Source organism: Rana temporaria, chromosome 1, assembly GCF_905171775.1.
Source record: "Rana temporaria chromosome 1, aRanTem1.1, whole genome shotgun sequence".
Taxonomy (NCBI): domain Eukaryota; kingdom Metazoa; phylum Chordata; class Amphibia; order Anura; family Ranidae; genus Rana; species Rana temporaria.
In genome coordinates this window covers 394,817,950-394,833,515 of record NC_053489.1, presented here as the reverse complement: position 1 = coordinate 394,833,515, position 15,566 = coordinate 394,817,950, and the positions used below count along the sequence as shown (strand labels likewise).

Sequence of the window (15,566 nt, the reverse complement as noted above, 5' to 3'; positions counted from 1 at the left end):
AAATTCTGTTTGAGTACAGTGTAGCATGACCGCGCATAATGTCATTTAAACAGTGACGGCGCAGAAAGCTGAAAATTGGCTTGGGCAGGAAGGGGGGCAAGTGCCTGGTTTTGAAGTGGTTAAAAGAAATGTATAATGGTTTTTACATATTTCTTTACATATGTCGGCACTAAAAATTAAATGAAAAATTATAAGGTAAATATATATAATTTTTTTTTGTAAAGGGTAAATTTATAGATTTTTTTCCAGAAAAACAAAGTAAAACAAAAAGGTATTACATCACATGGCTATCGAAATTCACAGTAATGATGTACAATCTCAACAAACAGCACACAAATTGAAATGCACAGCATTCATGTTTCATCCTGTATACGTAACCGCATAACCGATAAAAATCGCCCTTCAACCAATAACCAGTTGCAATATAAATTTCCCACACCTACTCATCATATAACATACAAGGAGTCTGACCTAGCTCGGGTAATCCTTGATCGGTTAACTGCACACCTCCCATCAGTCCAATCCCAGCATCACATCCACTTCCTATCCCACCTCAACATAGTCAGAAGAAAATTTCAGCCATTCCGCCCAAATTTTCTCAAATTGTTTGGGGCAACCTCTAGCAGTGTAGGTCAGTTTGTACATTGGCACCACCTGGTTCACTAGGCCCATCCAATACTGCAGCGAAGGAGGGGCCGGCTCCCTCCATCTGAGAGCTATTGCCTTTTTGGCATAACAGAACAGTATTCTGAGCAGCGTCTTCCTTGATTCAGACAACCCCTCTTCCTCCAGATCCCCCAACAGGCACCTGGCTGGAGAATAGGTATTCGGGAGGGCCAGAGTATCCTCCAGATACTGCAGAATCGCCTTCCAGAATCTCACCACATGGGGACACAGCCACACCATGTGAAAGTCGCCCACTGCACCTCTGCATCTATAACACTCCGGCGTATCCAGCCTTCCCATCTTATGTAAGCGTTGCGGGGTGTAATAAATCCTATGCAAATAATTGAATTGTATCAGCTTGTCTCGTGCTGATAACATTGAGGGCAGCAACGAGTCCAGGGTCTCGGCCCAGGACTCATCCGACAAGGATGGAACATCAGCCCTCCATTGCACCGCCACCCTCTCCATTCTGGCAGAAGAGGATGTCGGCAGGGAAAAATAATATCTAGAGACACGCTTAGAATGATCCTCTTCAGCTATCATTTTCTCCATACAGGAAAGGAGAAGTAACGCCTCTCCCCCCCATATTGGGCCCGCGCTGCGTGACGCAGCTGCAGATATCGGAAAAATTATTAGGCAGTTTATATTCAGACTTCAGGTCCACAAACGATCTGAACCTTCCGTCCCTAAACAATTGGTGGGCATACTTAACTCTGTACGCAGCCCAGCATGCGACATCCGGGATTTTGCATATTTCCTTCAGCTGAGGAATGTGCTACAATGGGGCATTCAGAGAGCCAGACAGGCTGGCACCCCCCATCCTCGTATTGCACATATGAAATATCTTATAAGACAGTTTCAGTATATCCGCACCCTGTACCGTATATGGGCCATTCCGATACAGAACATTAATTAGGCCCCTATAGGAATGCACCTGAGCTGCCTGGGCAGCCACTGAGGCATTTTGCAACCTCGGGAAGCCCCACCAATGCACATGCGTCAGCTGAGCCGCAAGATAGTAGCACTGCAAGTTTGGTAATGCCAACCCTCCCACCCGTATCGGCAAATATAAGGTATCCAAGGACACCCTAGCTGGTTTAGCTCCCCATAGGAAGGGGAGAAGCAACGGATTGATATCCGTAAACTGTTTCTTAGGTATGTATACTGGAGCATGCCAGAGCACGTAGAGAAATCTAGGGAGATGAATCATTTTGAATATATTTACTCTACCCAGGAGGTTAAGGGGCAGCGTACTCCAGAATTGCAGACTCTCCCTGAGACGCGCCGCAATCAGGAGAAGGTTATTCTTTATATACATATTCAGTGGCAGTTGTATCTTGATTCCCAGGTATCGAAAGCGGGGGACCACCTGTAATGGGATCCCCGGGGGCATTAGAGGCGCATATTCGGGGGAAAATGGGAGGACCACAGACTTACTCCAGTTCACCTTGAATCCAGAGATTCTATCCAATTCATTTGTTAAGGAGCCCTCAGCTTCAGCTAAGTACAGCAGCATGTCGTCTGCATAAAGTGACGTTTTTTTTTTCCCTGTCAGTAATAGTACAGCCCCTGATCTCTTCATCCGCCCTCAAGAGGGCCGCCAGAGACTCTATAGCAAGGGCAAACAGCAGGGGCGACAATGGGCACCCCTGCCTAGTGCCTCTAGCTATCTCAAAGGGCTCTGTAACAATATTGTTCACCCGCAGACGAGCCACTGGTACAGCATACAATAGTCTCACCCAAGCTATAAATTTGGGACCAAATCCGAACCGCCCAAGGACCACTATCAGATATGGCCATTCATGTGAATCAAAAGCATTATGAGTGTCTAATGACACCACTATTATGGTGTCAGGAGTGGGTCCTTCAGTTTGTAAAATAGTAAAGAGTCTTCTTAAGTTTATTGCCATTGAACGGGTCGGTATAAAACCCGTCTCATCAGAATGTATAATTGAAGCTATGACCTTATTCAGGCGAGCAGCTAAAAGTTTAGCTTGGATTTTAGCATCCACATTAATTAGTGAAATGGGCCTATACGACTCGCATAGCTCATTGTCCTTGTGCGGTTTTGGGATCAGTACAATAAGGGCTTCTCTGAGTTTCCAGGAGCACCCCCAGTGCAAGGGACTTTTCGTATACCTCCAGGAGCCAAACATTCCGCGTACGTATCATACCACTCAACCGGGTAGCCATCCAGTCCTGGTGTCTTATTCGGGCTAAGTGAATGTACTGCGGACACTATTTCCTCTACAGTTAATGGGAGATCCAATTCCTTTGCCGCCTCCTCAGACAGTTCCGAGATTGGAATAGGGGCCAGGTAGTCACGCACCTCCTCCTCCCCATAGTCCACTCTGGAAGAGTATAAGGTTGAATAGAAATCAAAAAAGGCGTCAGCTATGTCCAATTGTGATGTGCAGAGGTTCTGCTGCCCATCATAGATGCCTGGGATAGAAGCAGCAGGTTGCTGCGAGTGCGCCAGGTAGGCCAATAATCTACTATTTTTGTTGCCGAATTCAAATATGCGCTGGGACTGATACAGAAGCTTTTTTTTAGTTTTATCCACCAATACTAGATCTAGTTGCCTAACTCCCTCTTTCCATGTCCTATGAGTATTCGGATTGGGGTTCCTAATATGGTCCACCTCGGCTTCGGGGGCAGATTGTTCCGATTCCCTTATCTTACATTCCCTATCTGCCCTAGTTTGTTTAATGACTCCTGAAACAGAGCCTCTAAGCGTGGCCTTAAATGCGTCCCATGTAACTCCCACAGGAATCTCATCTTTATTTTCCCTCCAAAAGGCATTAATAGCTGTCAAGGTGGATCTCTCAGGCCTCGTACACACGACAGAGTTTCTCGGCAGAATTCACCGAGAAACTCGGTCAAAACCCGGATTCTGCCGAGAATCTCTGTCGTCTGTACAGTTTTGGCTCGATGGAGCCGCCGAGGAACTCGACGAGAAAATAGAGAACATGTTCTCTATTTTCTCGTTGTCCTCGTTGTTCTATAGGAGAAGGCGGCCCGCCGAGCTCCTCGGCGGCTTCATCCCAAAACTCGACGAGGAACTCGACGTGCCAAGCACGTCGAGTTCCTCTGTCGTGTGTACGGGGCCTCAAAGATTTTTTCCTTGAGCCACAAAGGGCTCAGTTTCCATAAAACAAATCCCTTTGGTCCCTCCATATCTATTGAGACCAACAGGGGAGAATGATCCGAGATGGCTCGGGGGAGGTATTGGACATCCAGGATCCTAGGAAGGAGCTCCCTGGAAACAAAACACATGTCCAGCCTTGACAAGGTGTTGCATGTGGCAGAGTAGCAGGAGTAAGCTTTAGTGTTAGGATTTTTCCACCTCCATGCCTCCACCAAGTCATAGGGTTTTACACATGCCTCCAAAGGGGAGCTGTCCATAGGCGCCATACCATATCTATCCATTGCTGGTGACAAAACCACGTTTAGGTTCCCTGCCATAATTATAGGCCCCTCCGCCACCTTAAGCACTTCAGACATAATCGTGTCCCATACCCCTACTGTAAATGGGAGTGGTATATACACTGCCACAAAGGTATGTGGTCTGTTATTCACGATAAGGACTAAGATCACAAATCTACCAAATGGATCTGTTTTAACCAGCTTGGTGGTATACAAAAGAGATCGGTACACCAACACTGAAACCCCCCTGAATGCCCTGTCCACAAATGCCCTGTGGAGGGCCAGCGTTTTAGAGCCAACTAGATGTGTCTCCTGAAGGAAGACAATACTCGGCTTACGGCTCTGTAAGTATTTGAAAACCGAAGCCCGCTTAATCCTGGAGTTAAGACCCCTCACATTCCAAGAGAGAACATTAAGGGCCTGCATATTGTGAGAGGGGGACATTCAGTATGTCAGGATTATTAAACTTTCGAGGGTAGCAAGGCCAGTACACCAGGAGGGTGTACATGCCACAGGTCCAGTGCATCAAAAGGGGCTCATTATCCAACATGTGGTCTGTCTGGTGTGAGGGTTAGGGGGCTAGCCAGCCATCTGCCCCATATCCTTTTAAATGCTTTGGTTTGTTTCCGACCAGTGATATCTAGAGGGACTTTAAATCCTGGAGTTAAGACCCCTCACATTCCAAGAGAGAACATTAAGGGCCTGCATATTGTGAGAGGGGGACATTCAGTATGTCAGGATTATTAAACTTTCGAGGGTAGCAAGGCAACCACCCTAACCCAGGCCAAGGCACTCCACCCCCACACGTGGAGACAATAACCTGAGATACAGTCCTGTTATACCATAGGCTAGTCATAGAACTTAATAGAGAGCAAATACGACCATGTGAGCAAAAAAAAAAAAAAAAACAGTAAAAGAGAAAATTAACAAATAAAACATGAAACTGATCCCCAACAAGGACCCCTTCCCCCCCCCCCCCCCCACCATGCCCGTAGCCCCAAACATCCCACGGACCTTCACCCCAAACAATGTAAACATTCAGAAAGAAAGTCACCCCCGGGGGGTTATTCTCACAGTCCAGACGGACAGGAAGATCAGGGGTAGGTATGTGACAGTCAGTAGAGCAACTGATGGACCGCGCTGATAACTGGGTCAGACATCTGGGCCCCTTAGTCGTGCGATCAACAAGGAACAACAATGTACGTTCTATCCAGCGATGATTAGTTCCAGAGTAATATCTCAGAGGAGCCCCTCCTGAGCATGGCTAAAAGAGTTACCTTAAGACCATAGCAAGGGTCCCTTAAGCAGCACCAAGGGATTCCAACCAGTTGTTTGCTTCTGGTGGAGTGGTAAAAAATTGGGTCTTGCCGTTGTGCACCACTCTCAGCTTGGCAGGGTATAACATGCTGTAGGGGAGACTACGCTCCCGCAAGCGCAGCTTCACACTCTGAAAGGCCGCACGCTGCTTCTGTGTCGCAGCAGAGAAGATGGTGATGCGGTTGTTGTTGAACATCAAATCCAGCATGGTTCGGGCCTTGTGAAGAATGGTTTCCTTATCTTTGAAGTGTAGGAAGTGGGCCAGAATCGGCCTCGGATATCTGCCTGGCTGCTGCGGGGCCCGCTGGGGAACCCTGTGGGCCCTCTCAATAGCGAAGAGATGTGAAAAGCTGTCGGCTCCAAAGGTTTGCTGCAGCCATGCGGTCAGAAAGTCCTCTGGGCGCTTGCCCTCTGACCCTTCAGGAAAACCCAGGAAGCGAAGGTTATTCCTCCTGAGTCTATCTTCCATATCTCCGAGTTTGGCCTCCTGGGACTTGTAGACCGCCGCCATATCCTGAACATGCACCATTAGTGGGTTAAGATCATCTTCCACCGCCCCAATACGCTATCGTTCCCCAGTAATCCCAGCCGGTCAATGTCCGAAATTCAAGCCTGGGGTTTCACAGGATAGCTTAAGGATCACAGCGTGGTCCGGAGCTCACAGAGAAACACTCCTCACATACTGGAAGTTGGACACGCCCCCCATAAGGTAAATATTTAACAATGTATATTCATATTTAAAATGTTCATAGCCAGCAGGCAGAGTTTTTAATGTGTTTGCCAGACTAGTCTTGCGTGTCCTGCTTAACAAGCCTGTTTACACAACTCAGTTGATGAAGCTAAAAATTACACATACAACTGAATCAAAAGAGACTCCTCCCCTCCTTGTGGTGGCTATGATGGAGATCAAATCTGTAAAATGTAGTGGTGATATCTTTCCACTGGGGTCCCAGAGAGATACAGAAAGGTTCCAGTCAACCAGCATTTACTCATATTTGCACAGGAACCCTTTAACCCTTTTAACTTTTATTTTACTACTTTGTATGCTTGGAGGACTTTTTTTTTCTCTCTCTCTCTCTTCCATTCCTTTTTTTTTCTCTCTAATTATTCCAATGTATGAATTATTTTGACATATTTTTGTCTCAGACTTTCTGATTTGAAGCACATTTCAGGTTCTATGTTTTATTTGCTAAATTATAGGATGAAGATTCTGTTCCAAGTTTAATTGTTGTCTGTGGTGACCATGGTATGTCTGAAGTGGGCAGTCATGGGGGGTCTTCTGAAGAAGAAGTACAGACTCCACTGGTTTTAATAAGTTCAGCATTTCAAAACAAAGCTGGTATGTTGTATATCTTGGACTATAACTAACTGGTCTTTTTTTTTTTTAACTGAAATGTGTTTTGTATCTTTGAAAATACTTTTCCCTTGTAAGTACCTTTTTGGAAAGAAATATGAAGGCTGCATTGGAATGATACTTCGGATCATGACAATTCAAACAATTATAGACCTCATTAACCCAAATGGTGTTGGGTAAACCATTGATTACCCAAAGTAACAGGAATTGTGCAAGTAACTCTATTGCTATAACTTTAAAGGGGTTGTAAAGGTACAATTTTTTTTTTTCCTAAATAGCTTCCTTTACCTTAGTGCAGTCCTCCTTCACTTACCTCATCCTTCGATTTTGCTTTTAAATGTTCTTATTTCTTCTGAGAATACCTCACTTCCTGTTCTTCTTCTGTCTGTAACTCCACACAGTAATGCGAGGCTTTCTCCCTGGTGTGGAGTGTCGTGCTCGCCCACTCCCTTGGACTACAGGGAGTTGGGACACTCTCTACGTTGCAGATAGAGAAAGGAGCTGTGTTAGTGGGCGTCCTGACTCTCCTGTAGTCCAAGGGGAGGGGGCGAGCACAACACTCCACACCAGGGAGAAAGCCTTGCATTACTGTGTTTAGTTACAGACAGAAGAACAGGAAGTGAGGATTTCTCAGAAGAAATAAGGACATTTTAAAAGCAAAATGGAAGGATGAGGTAAGTGGAGGAGGACTGCACTAAAGTAAAATAAGCTATTTAGGAAAACATTCTTTTACCTTTACAACCCCTTTAATGGAACAGCTTTTAATTGGAATGGTGACAAAGATTAAAATGTGATGATTTCCAAGCTACATTGAATACTACTAAAATAATGAAGATTTGTGGTAATGTGGGGTGGAATGGCTGCTTTTTTACTTTTGGGACATTCAATCTGCAGGTTTTGGGTAACGGGTTACGCTAATGAGACCCATGTGGTTCTCTAGATGCAATGTAAAGTAATCCTGCCAATGGGGAGTAATAGCTTTTGCAACCAGTCATAAGGAGGAGAAGACTGTAGATGATCTCATAGACTGATCGTTTGTCTTGAACGCTTATGGTATGGTAGAGGTATAGTCTGCTGATGTATACAAGTACTTCATCTTGTCCACAGCTGCCACCTTTAATTGAGCTGCACAACTCCTTGGGTACGGTGTCTAAACTTTTTGGGGGTAACACCACATTTATTTTGAATCCACTTGGATTCCCCTGTCTTTCATCAGAACAGCGCCATACCTACACCCCCCCCCCCCCTTTTTCTCTTAAACTTTTTGACTAAGTAACTGATTTTGAAGCGATACTGCTCTTTCACCATATGTGAAAACATCCATGTCATTGTTTTTATGATGTAGACGTAAGGTGGTAGATCTTGAGAAAAAGTAAAAAGACAACTAAATGTGGATGCTGTACATCTAATAGACCTGACGGCTTGGATTTATATATTTGAAATTTCTACTTGTGAGTATAAAATATTTTTCTTGGCAATAGACTTTTTTCATTTGACATTGTTATATTACTGACAGAACTGCATACTATTTTGATGGCTACCCCTGAAATAATTGGCTTTCTCTTTAGGTCAGTTTACAGCACCAGAGACGGTCCAACAGACTGATGTGGCTCCGACCCTGGCTCTGGGCCTTGGGCTGCCAATTTCAAGAAGCAGCTTAGGAAAACTTATAACTGCCGTTGTAGACCACAAGACAATGAGAGAACAATTGAGATTCCTTCATTTAAATGGTCATCAGTTATGTAAACTTCTGAAGGAGAACTCGGAAGCTTATGAAAAAGGTACATTACTAACAAAGGGGGGGAAAAAAACTGAAGAGTAGCTTATGTGTATGAAAACTAGTACTGTACGTTATTTTATGTGCCTGTAGTTATTCAGTCTGCAGAGCTGCCATCAGAAATTGTGGGGCACCTTAAACGGCTTTAGGCTTTTTTTTGCTTATGCTGCGTACACACGACCGTCTTTTTTCGTCGGAATAAACTCCTCCAGGTTTTTCCGGCGGAGTTCCGCTCAAGCTGTCTTGCATACACACGGACACACCAAATTTTGACAATCAAAAACAACGAGCCTAGAAAAATTAAGTTCAATGCTTCCGATCATGCGTGTTTTTTTTCTCCGTCGGAATTCCATACAGACGAATGGAATTACCAATAGAAATGTTCTCTTTCTAAGTCCGTCGGAAAAAGTTCGATGGGACACACAGACGGTCGGAATATCCGATGAAAAAATTCCGTCTGACTTTTCATCGGAAATTCCGACCATGTGTACGCGGCATTAGAATAAAGATCACGATTCTCGCAGTGTAACATCTTCTTTCACATTATACAAAAAAGTTGGGCTAACTTTGCTGTTTTTTTTTTTATTATTATTTATTTATTAAAGTGTATTTTTTTTTTTTATTGCGTTTGAAAAACCGCTGCGTAAATATGGTGTGACATAAAATATTGCAACAACCACCATTTTATTCTCTAGGGTCTCTGCTAAAAAAAAATATCATGTTTGGGTGTTCGGAGTAATTTTCTAGCAGAAAATTATTTTTTTTTTACTTGTAAGCAACAAATGTCAGAAAAGATTTGGGGCCAGATTCAGGTACATCTGCGGCGGCATAACGTATCGCATTTACGTTACGCCGACGCAAGTTTCACGTGAGTTACGTCCTTTCCTATTCACGGACGACTTGTGAAAAAAAAAAATTTAAATTCGACGCGGGAACGACGGCCATACTTTAACATGGCAAGTCTAAATATAGGCCACAAAATAGCAGCTCTAACTATACGCCGGGAAAAGCCGACTAGCGACGACGTAAGAGAATGCGACGGCCGTGCGTACCTTCGTGGATCGACGGAAAATGCTAATTAGCATACCCGACGCGGAAAACGACGAGAACTCCACCCAGCGGGCGCCGAAGTATTGCACCTACGAACCGAAGGCGTACAAAGCCTGTCGGATCTAAGCCAGAAGCCGTCGTATCTTGGTTTGAGGATTCAAACTAAAGATACGACGTGGCAAATTTGAAAGTACGCCGGCGTACTTCTTCTGTGAATCTGGTCCTTGGTATTTAAATGGTTAAACTTCCTTCATCTACACGCCAGTTCTTTCCTTTTGATAAAAAAACGAAAAGATAGTTTGTTTCCATTTATTTGGTGTTGTATTAAAACTTGGCACGCTGCCTGGACTTTGTTTTTCCAGCTGTGAGAACTCTCTGCACTTGTTAGAAAGATTGTGACATGCTGTTTTGAAGATCGGGAAGGGAAAAAGATTGCAATTTTGATTCTTCACGATTAATCATGCAGCTCTAGTTCACACTTAAAACAGATGTGACTGTTCTCCGTTTCAGGGACGAATTGGGTCCAAATTTTTCCCTGAATTCAGATTGAAACAGCCAAAGACTCACGGGACCCCTATGCATTTTGCTCCACAGCTACCCTGGAGATGTATGAACCGGCCCCATTGAGAGCCGTTTACAGTCTTCTGTCATGTGAATTGGATGTGGCAAAATCTGCACCCAATTCGCGTGAACCCAGCCGCCTTAAGTGCCAGCAGTTTGTACGGCGCTTTACAACAAGAGGGCTAACAGTACAGTTACAATATAATTCTCTGCAAATTTGTTTATTTTTTAAATATAACAAAGATTGACAAATTGGTTACATATAAGGATGGTGGTACAATATTCAGCAATAGAGCTAAACATATTGATTTATAAACAGGATGAATATATAACAATGTAAAAATGTAAGGAGAAGAGCAACAAATAAACCAATAAAGTATTACATTGAAAGCATTATAAAATTATATTCTATTGGTTCATTTTGCAAGAGTCATTAACAAGGAGATCAATCTAATAGGTATTATATTAAAAACAGAAGAGATTATCTGTTTATTAGTACCACACATTATGAAAAGAAAGGTAGAAAACAAAAATAGGAGTAGATGGAGAAGAGGGTAGAAAAAAAGTGGTGATGCGATCCCAAATTAATAGAAAGTATAGTCAAGGCAAATAGAGTAAAATTACCAAGGCAATAATAGTGTGTCATCAAAGTCTGGAGGTAAACCATGCTTATCCCAAGGAAGCCAGAGTTTCTCAAATTGACAGATTCGATCCCTTTCGATTGCTTCCATTTTAGCATGAATAAGAGCTTTATTGATTCTGTGTATTATTTCAGCTAAAATTAAATATTTAGTTTTCCATGCCTTAGCAATGGTTTGTTTTGCGACTGTTAGGAGCTGTAAAAGAAGGTGAAATGGATTCTGTGTGATCCCATCAGGTTTAATAGGGCTGTAGCACGATTGGGCTGTATAGGTGTATCAAAGATTTTGGAGGCTAAGTCAAAAACTGCCTTGTAGATTTTTTTTGGCAATCCCACCAAATATGAAGTTGAGTGCCAGACTCTGAACAGCCGAGAAAACAAGCTCCAGGGTAATTGGCAGCAAGGAAATGTATAACTGTTAAGCCCAAAATGTGTGTAAAACGGTTCAGGACAGAGAGGAGATTAGGTGCTGTGATATGGGGAGATGCAAATAAAGAACTGTATGAACTGGGAATTGAGGGGTAAATAATTCACTGACTCACCTGTAGGGTGTGGTTGTGCCTCAAACAAATAAGCAAAAATAGGATTTTTTTTAATACAGCTTCCCTGTAAAATCCTTTTCTTGGGAATACATCACGGGACACAGAGCCTTAATTACTTAATGGGTTATGTAGTCACCACAGGTGATTGGACACTGGTTAACCCAATTAGAATTGAGTTCCTCCGCTATATAACCCCTCACAAATGGAGAGTACCTCAGTTTTGTAGCAAAGCAAAAATTGTCCCCTGTTTAACTCCGAATAGGGGCGGGAGGTCTGTGTCCTGTGATGTATTCCCAAGAAAATGATTTTACAGGAAAGCTGTATTAAAAAAAAATCCTATTTTTCTTGCTCATACATCACAGGACACAGCCTTAATTACTTTAATGGGATGTCCCATAGCAATGCTTAAATTGAGGGGAGGGAGACACAGATCAGAAGCAAGACCGCCATTGGGCCAGAGGATCTTTACTGCTGCCTGCAGTACACTACGCCTGAAGGCGACCTCCTCGTACCCTCTCACATCTACCTGGTATAAATTAGTAAATGTATATCCCGAAGACCTAGTAGCAGCCTTACAGATCTGAGCCATGGCGCCCTGGTGACGCACTGCCCATGAAGCACCAACTGCTGTAGTCGAGTGCGCTTTCACCTGAAAAGGAGGAATCTTCTTTTCTAAACCATAGGCCTGAATAATGACTTGTCGAATCCAACATGCAATAGTAGATTTTGACGCAGCCTGGCCGTTCCTTGGGCAGTGTGGCAAAATAAACAGACAATCAGTCTTTCGTATCTGAGCCGTAGCTTGCAGATAAACTTTTACCGCTCTTACAACCTCTAGAGAGTGTAGACTCTCTTCCTCCCCTGACTGCGGATCTGGAAAAAAAGACGGTAGGACTATATCTTGATTCAGATGAAATCCTGAAACCACCTTAGGTAAAAAGGTCGGGTGAGGCTGCAGCACCATCCTGTCATCATGAATAATCGTATACGGTTCTTTACACGAAAGAGCCGCCAATTCCGATACCCTCCTTGTTGAGAATATGGCTACGAGAAAAAACTGTTTTTGTAAAAAGACTTAAAGAAACATGGTGTAATGGTTAAAAAGGTAGTTTCTGTAAAACGGACAATACCTAATTCAAATCCCATGGGCACACGGGGGACTTAACCGGCGGATTCAAGCGCAGAGCTCCCTGAACAAACGCCCGGACTAGGGAATAAGAAGCAAGCGGCTTTTGAAATAATACCGAGAAAGGCCGAGATTTGGCCCTTGATAGTGCTCAAGGCCAACTTCATATTTAAGCCCAACTGAAGAAAGGCAACAATACTTCTAATGACATACTTCCTAGGATGCCATCTTCTGGGTTCACACCAGGAAACTCATGCCTTCCAGATTCTGTAGTAGATGAGCCTGGAGGCCGGATTCCTAGCATTAACCAGAGTGGATAGGACTGGGCCTGAGAGCCTACGTTTTCTCAGAATGTGTGTCTCAACAGCCAAACCGTCAAATTTTGACTTTGTAAGGCAGGATGGAATATTGGACCCTTCGATAGTAGGTCTTTCTTCTACCATCCTTACGATTTCTGCGTACCAGGGTCTCCTAGGCCAAGCCGAGGGTTATCAAAATCACTAGCTTTCCTTCCCTCTTGACTCTCTGAAGGAATCGTGGGAGAAGCGGAACTGGAGGGAACGCATAAATCGGAGAATATCATTCCCACGAAATTGTCAGGGCATCCCTTTGAGCAAAAGGATCTCTTGTCCTTGACACAAAGTTGTCCAGTTTTGTGTTGAACCTGGAAGCCAACAGGTCCACATCTGGGGTTCCCCATTTCTGACATATGATTTGAAATATGTCGGGGTGTAGAGTCCATTCTCCTGGACTCTCTCATGAAGACCGCAGACAGGCAAGGAATATGCCTTTTTGCCCAGGACAGGATGTGATTCACCTCTCTTTGAGCATCCAGACTTCTGGTGATTGATATAGGCCACAGCTGTCGCATTGTCGGACTATATCCGAACAGAAAAACCCTGCAGTCTGTAAGACCAGACTGAGGGCCAGATGAATTGCCCAAATCTCCAGAATGTTGATGGGTAGGAGCTTTTCGGCTCCGGACCACTTTCCCTGGGCAGATGCCTCTTCCAGAACTGCCCCCCAGCCTAGAAGGCTGGCGTCTGTGGTTACCATTTTCCAGGTAACCTGAGTAAAGGATTCTTGTAGCCTGAGGACACCGTGGACATGACCCACTTGTCCTGAACTTCTTCCCGCCAGGCGTTTGCAAATTGCAGCAGCCTTCCCCCCCCCCCACTCGGCCGAGCGGGGGCATCCCTTTATAAGGAAGTTTTGGGGTTCTGCTTAGAATATTTTGAACCCCAACTCCTTTTCTGCCCTTGGGCTTGGCTCTGGGCCTTTCCTCTACTGTTAGACTGGGGAGGCCGTCGCCACTGCCTGGAGAATGAGGTTCCAGGGGCTGGGGAAAGAGCACGCTTAAATGAAGGACGTTCACTATTCTTAACCGGCAACAGAGTAGATTGGCCTCCGGTAATCTTTTGGTTGTATTTTGGATGTATTTATCCAAATCATCCCCAAACAGGCGTCCTCCACCAAAGTTGAACGCCGGCAAGTATTTTTTGCAAGAAACCTCGGCTTCCCAATGTTTCAACCAACGGGACCTGCGCATGTGTACCAGCAGGAGATTCAAGCGGGATGCTTGCTGAACAGAGTCCATAATCGCATCAATCGTAAAACATAGGGCCTTAGGAAGGTACTCATAAACCTTTTTAGGGAGGAGGTTAATTATCTGCTTCATCTGTTCCTTAAGGAACTGACATATGCCAATCGCTGCAACTGCAGGTTATACTACAGCACCGGCCATAGAGGAGGAGGCTTTCAATGAAGATTCCAGCTTTTTATCAGTTGGATCCTTAAAGCCCTGAGCATTGTCTATAGGACAGGTCAGGCTTTTGTTTGCACAAGAAATGGCTGCATCTATATCAGGTACCCCCATTTCTTAGTGAAACCTTCCCCCATAGGATAAAGGAGGGAAAACTGCTTGGGAGGAGAACATAGTTTATCTGGGTGAACCCAGTCATCATACATCAGTTTATCCAGCAAGGGATGAACTGGAAAGCAGCATGCAGCATGTGGGGATTTCCGAGATCCCAAAATGGAAACAGAGGACATAGAAGCTTTAACAGGAGGCAATTTGTAAGTGGCACGCACCATCTCTGCATAATATTGCACCTGCATCTTTAGCGACAGAGGTAGAAGTAATTTTCTCATCCTCTGAGTCCTCAGACTGCATCTGATCCTTATCTCCAGAAAGGGATTTTTCACCCTCAGAATGCTCATCTGATGAGAGAGCCAGAGCAGATGAAGGGGATCTACCCTGGTTTCTGCCATGTTTTAAGGAGGTTGCTATTTTAGTAGCAATCCTTCCTTCTAAGCCATCCAAAGCAACTTTTAAAGCATCCTCAGTGACGTACACAGGAGCTGCTATAGGAGAAGCTGCAAAACCAGTCAGGGGCACATGATCATCCTGTGAGGCTGCTACCAGACTGACAGAGGGGGATGGTAAACTGCAGGCAAGCTCAGAATCCTTGTCCATAAGCGGGGATTTCCTAGTGCCTCTTTTACTAGACCTCTTCTGGGGGACATAGTCCTTACTGCAAATACACAAATATTAGCTCACTGCACAACCTGATGCCGAGTAGTAGTTTTAGGTTTGCCTGGCTCAATCCACAGGAATGCTTACAGCCCACTGCTGTGTCCATGCCACTTTACAGAAGGCTCTGGCGTGCTGGGCCTTTTAAACAAGCCTCTTGGCGCCTCCACACAGGTGCGGCCTTTGCACGGGCGTGAGCAACCGCGGCCCTCCCCCTCTCCACCTGCTTATAGACAGTTAAAGCGAGCTCCCGGCGCACGCATGCGCCGACCATCATGGCGGCGCCCTATGGCAAAAGAGGAAGGACAGCAGACCACTGGGGGGCTTTGGGGGACCCCTGTATGTGTTTTGTGGCAGAGCCTGCAGCGGAGGAGGTGAGTGGTGTTTAAACTGACCGACTTCACTGAGCATGTCCTGGATGGCTTTTTAAGAATACACCAGGTACAGTGGGGATCGAAAGTTTGGGCACCCCAGGTAAAAATTTGTATTAATGTGCATTACGAAGCCAAGGAAAGATGGAAACATCTCCAAAAGGCATCAAATTACAGATTAGATATTCTTAAAATATGTCTTG

At 44.6% G+C, this 15,566-nt stretch overlaps 1 protein-coding gene across 1 annotated transcript in view; it reads left to right on the top strand.

Annotated features, from left to right (window-relative positions):
* The window catches only part of PIGG (phosphatidylinositol glycan anchor biosynthesis class G), a 51,134-nt gene that overhangs the window by 15,594 nt on the left and 19,974 nt on the right, over window positions 1-15,566 (top strand). Inside the window, exons 5-6 of the mRNA XM_040322695.1 lie at window positions 6,610-6,748; window positions 8,332-8,544. Of these exons, the coding sequence (XP_040178629.1) occupies window positions 6,610-6,748; window positions 8,332-8,544 (352 nt within the window). The remainder of the gene's footprint in view (window positions 1-6,609; window positions 6,749-8,331; window positions 8,545-15,566) is intronic.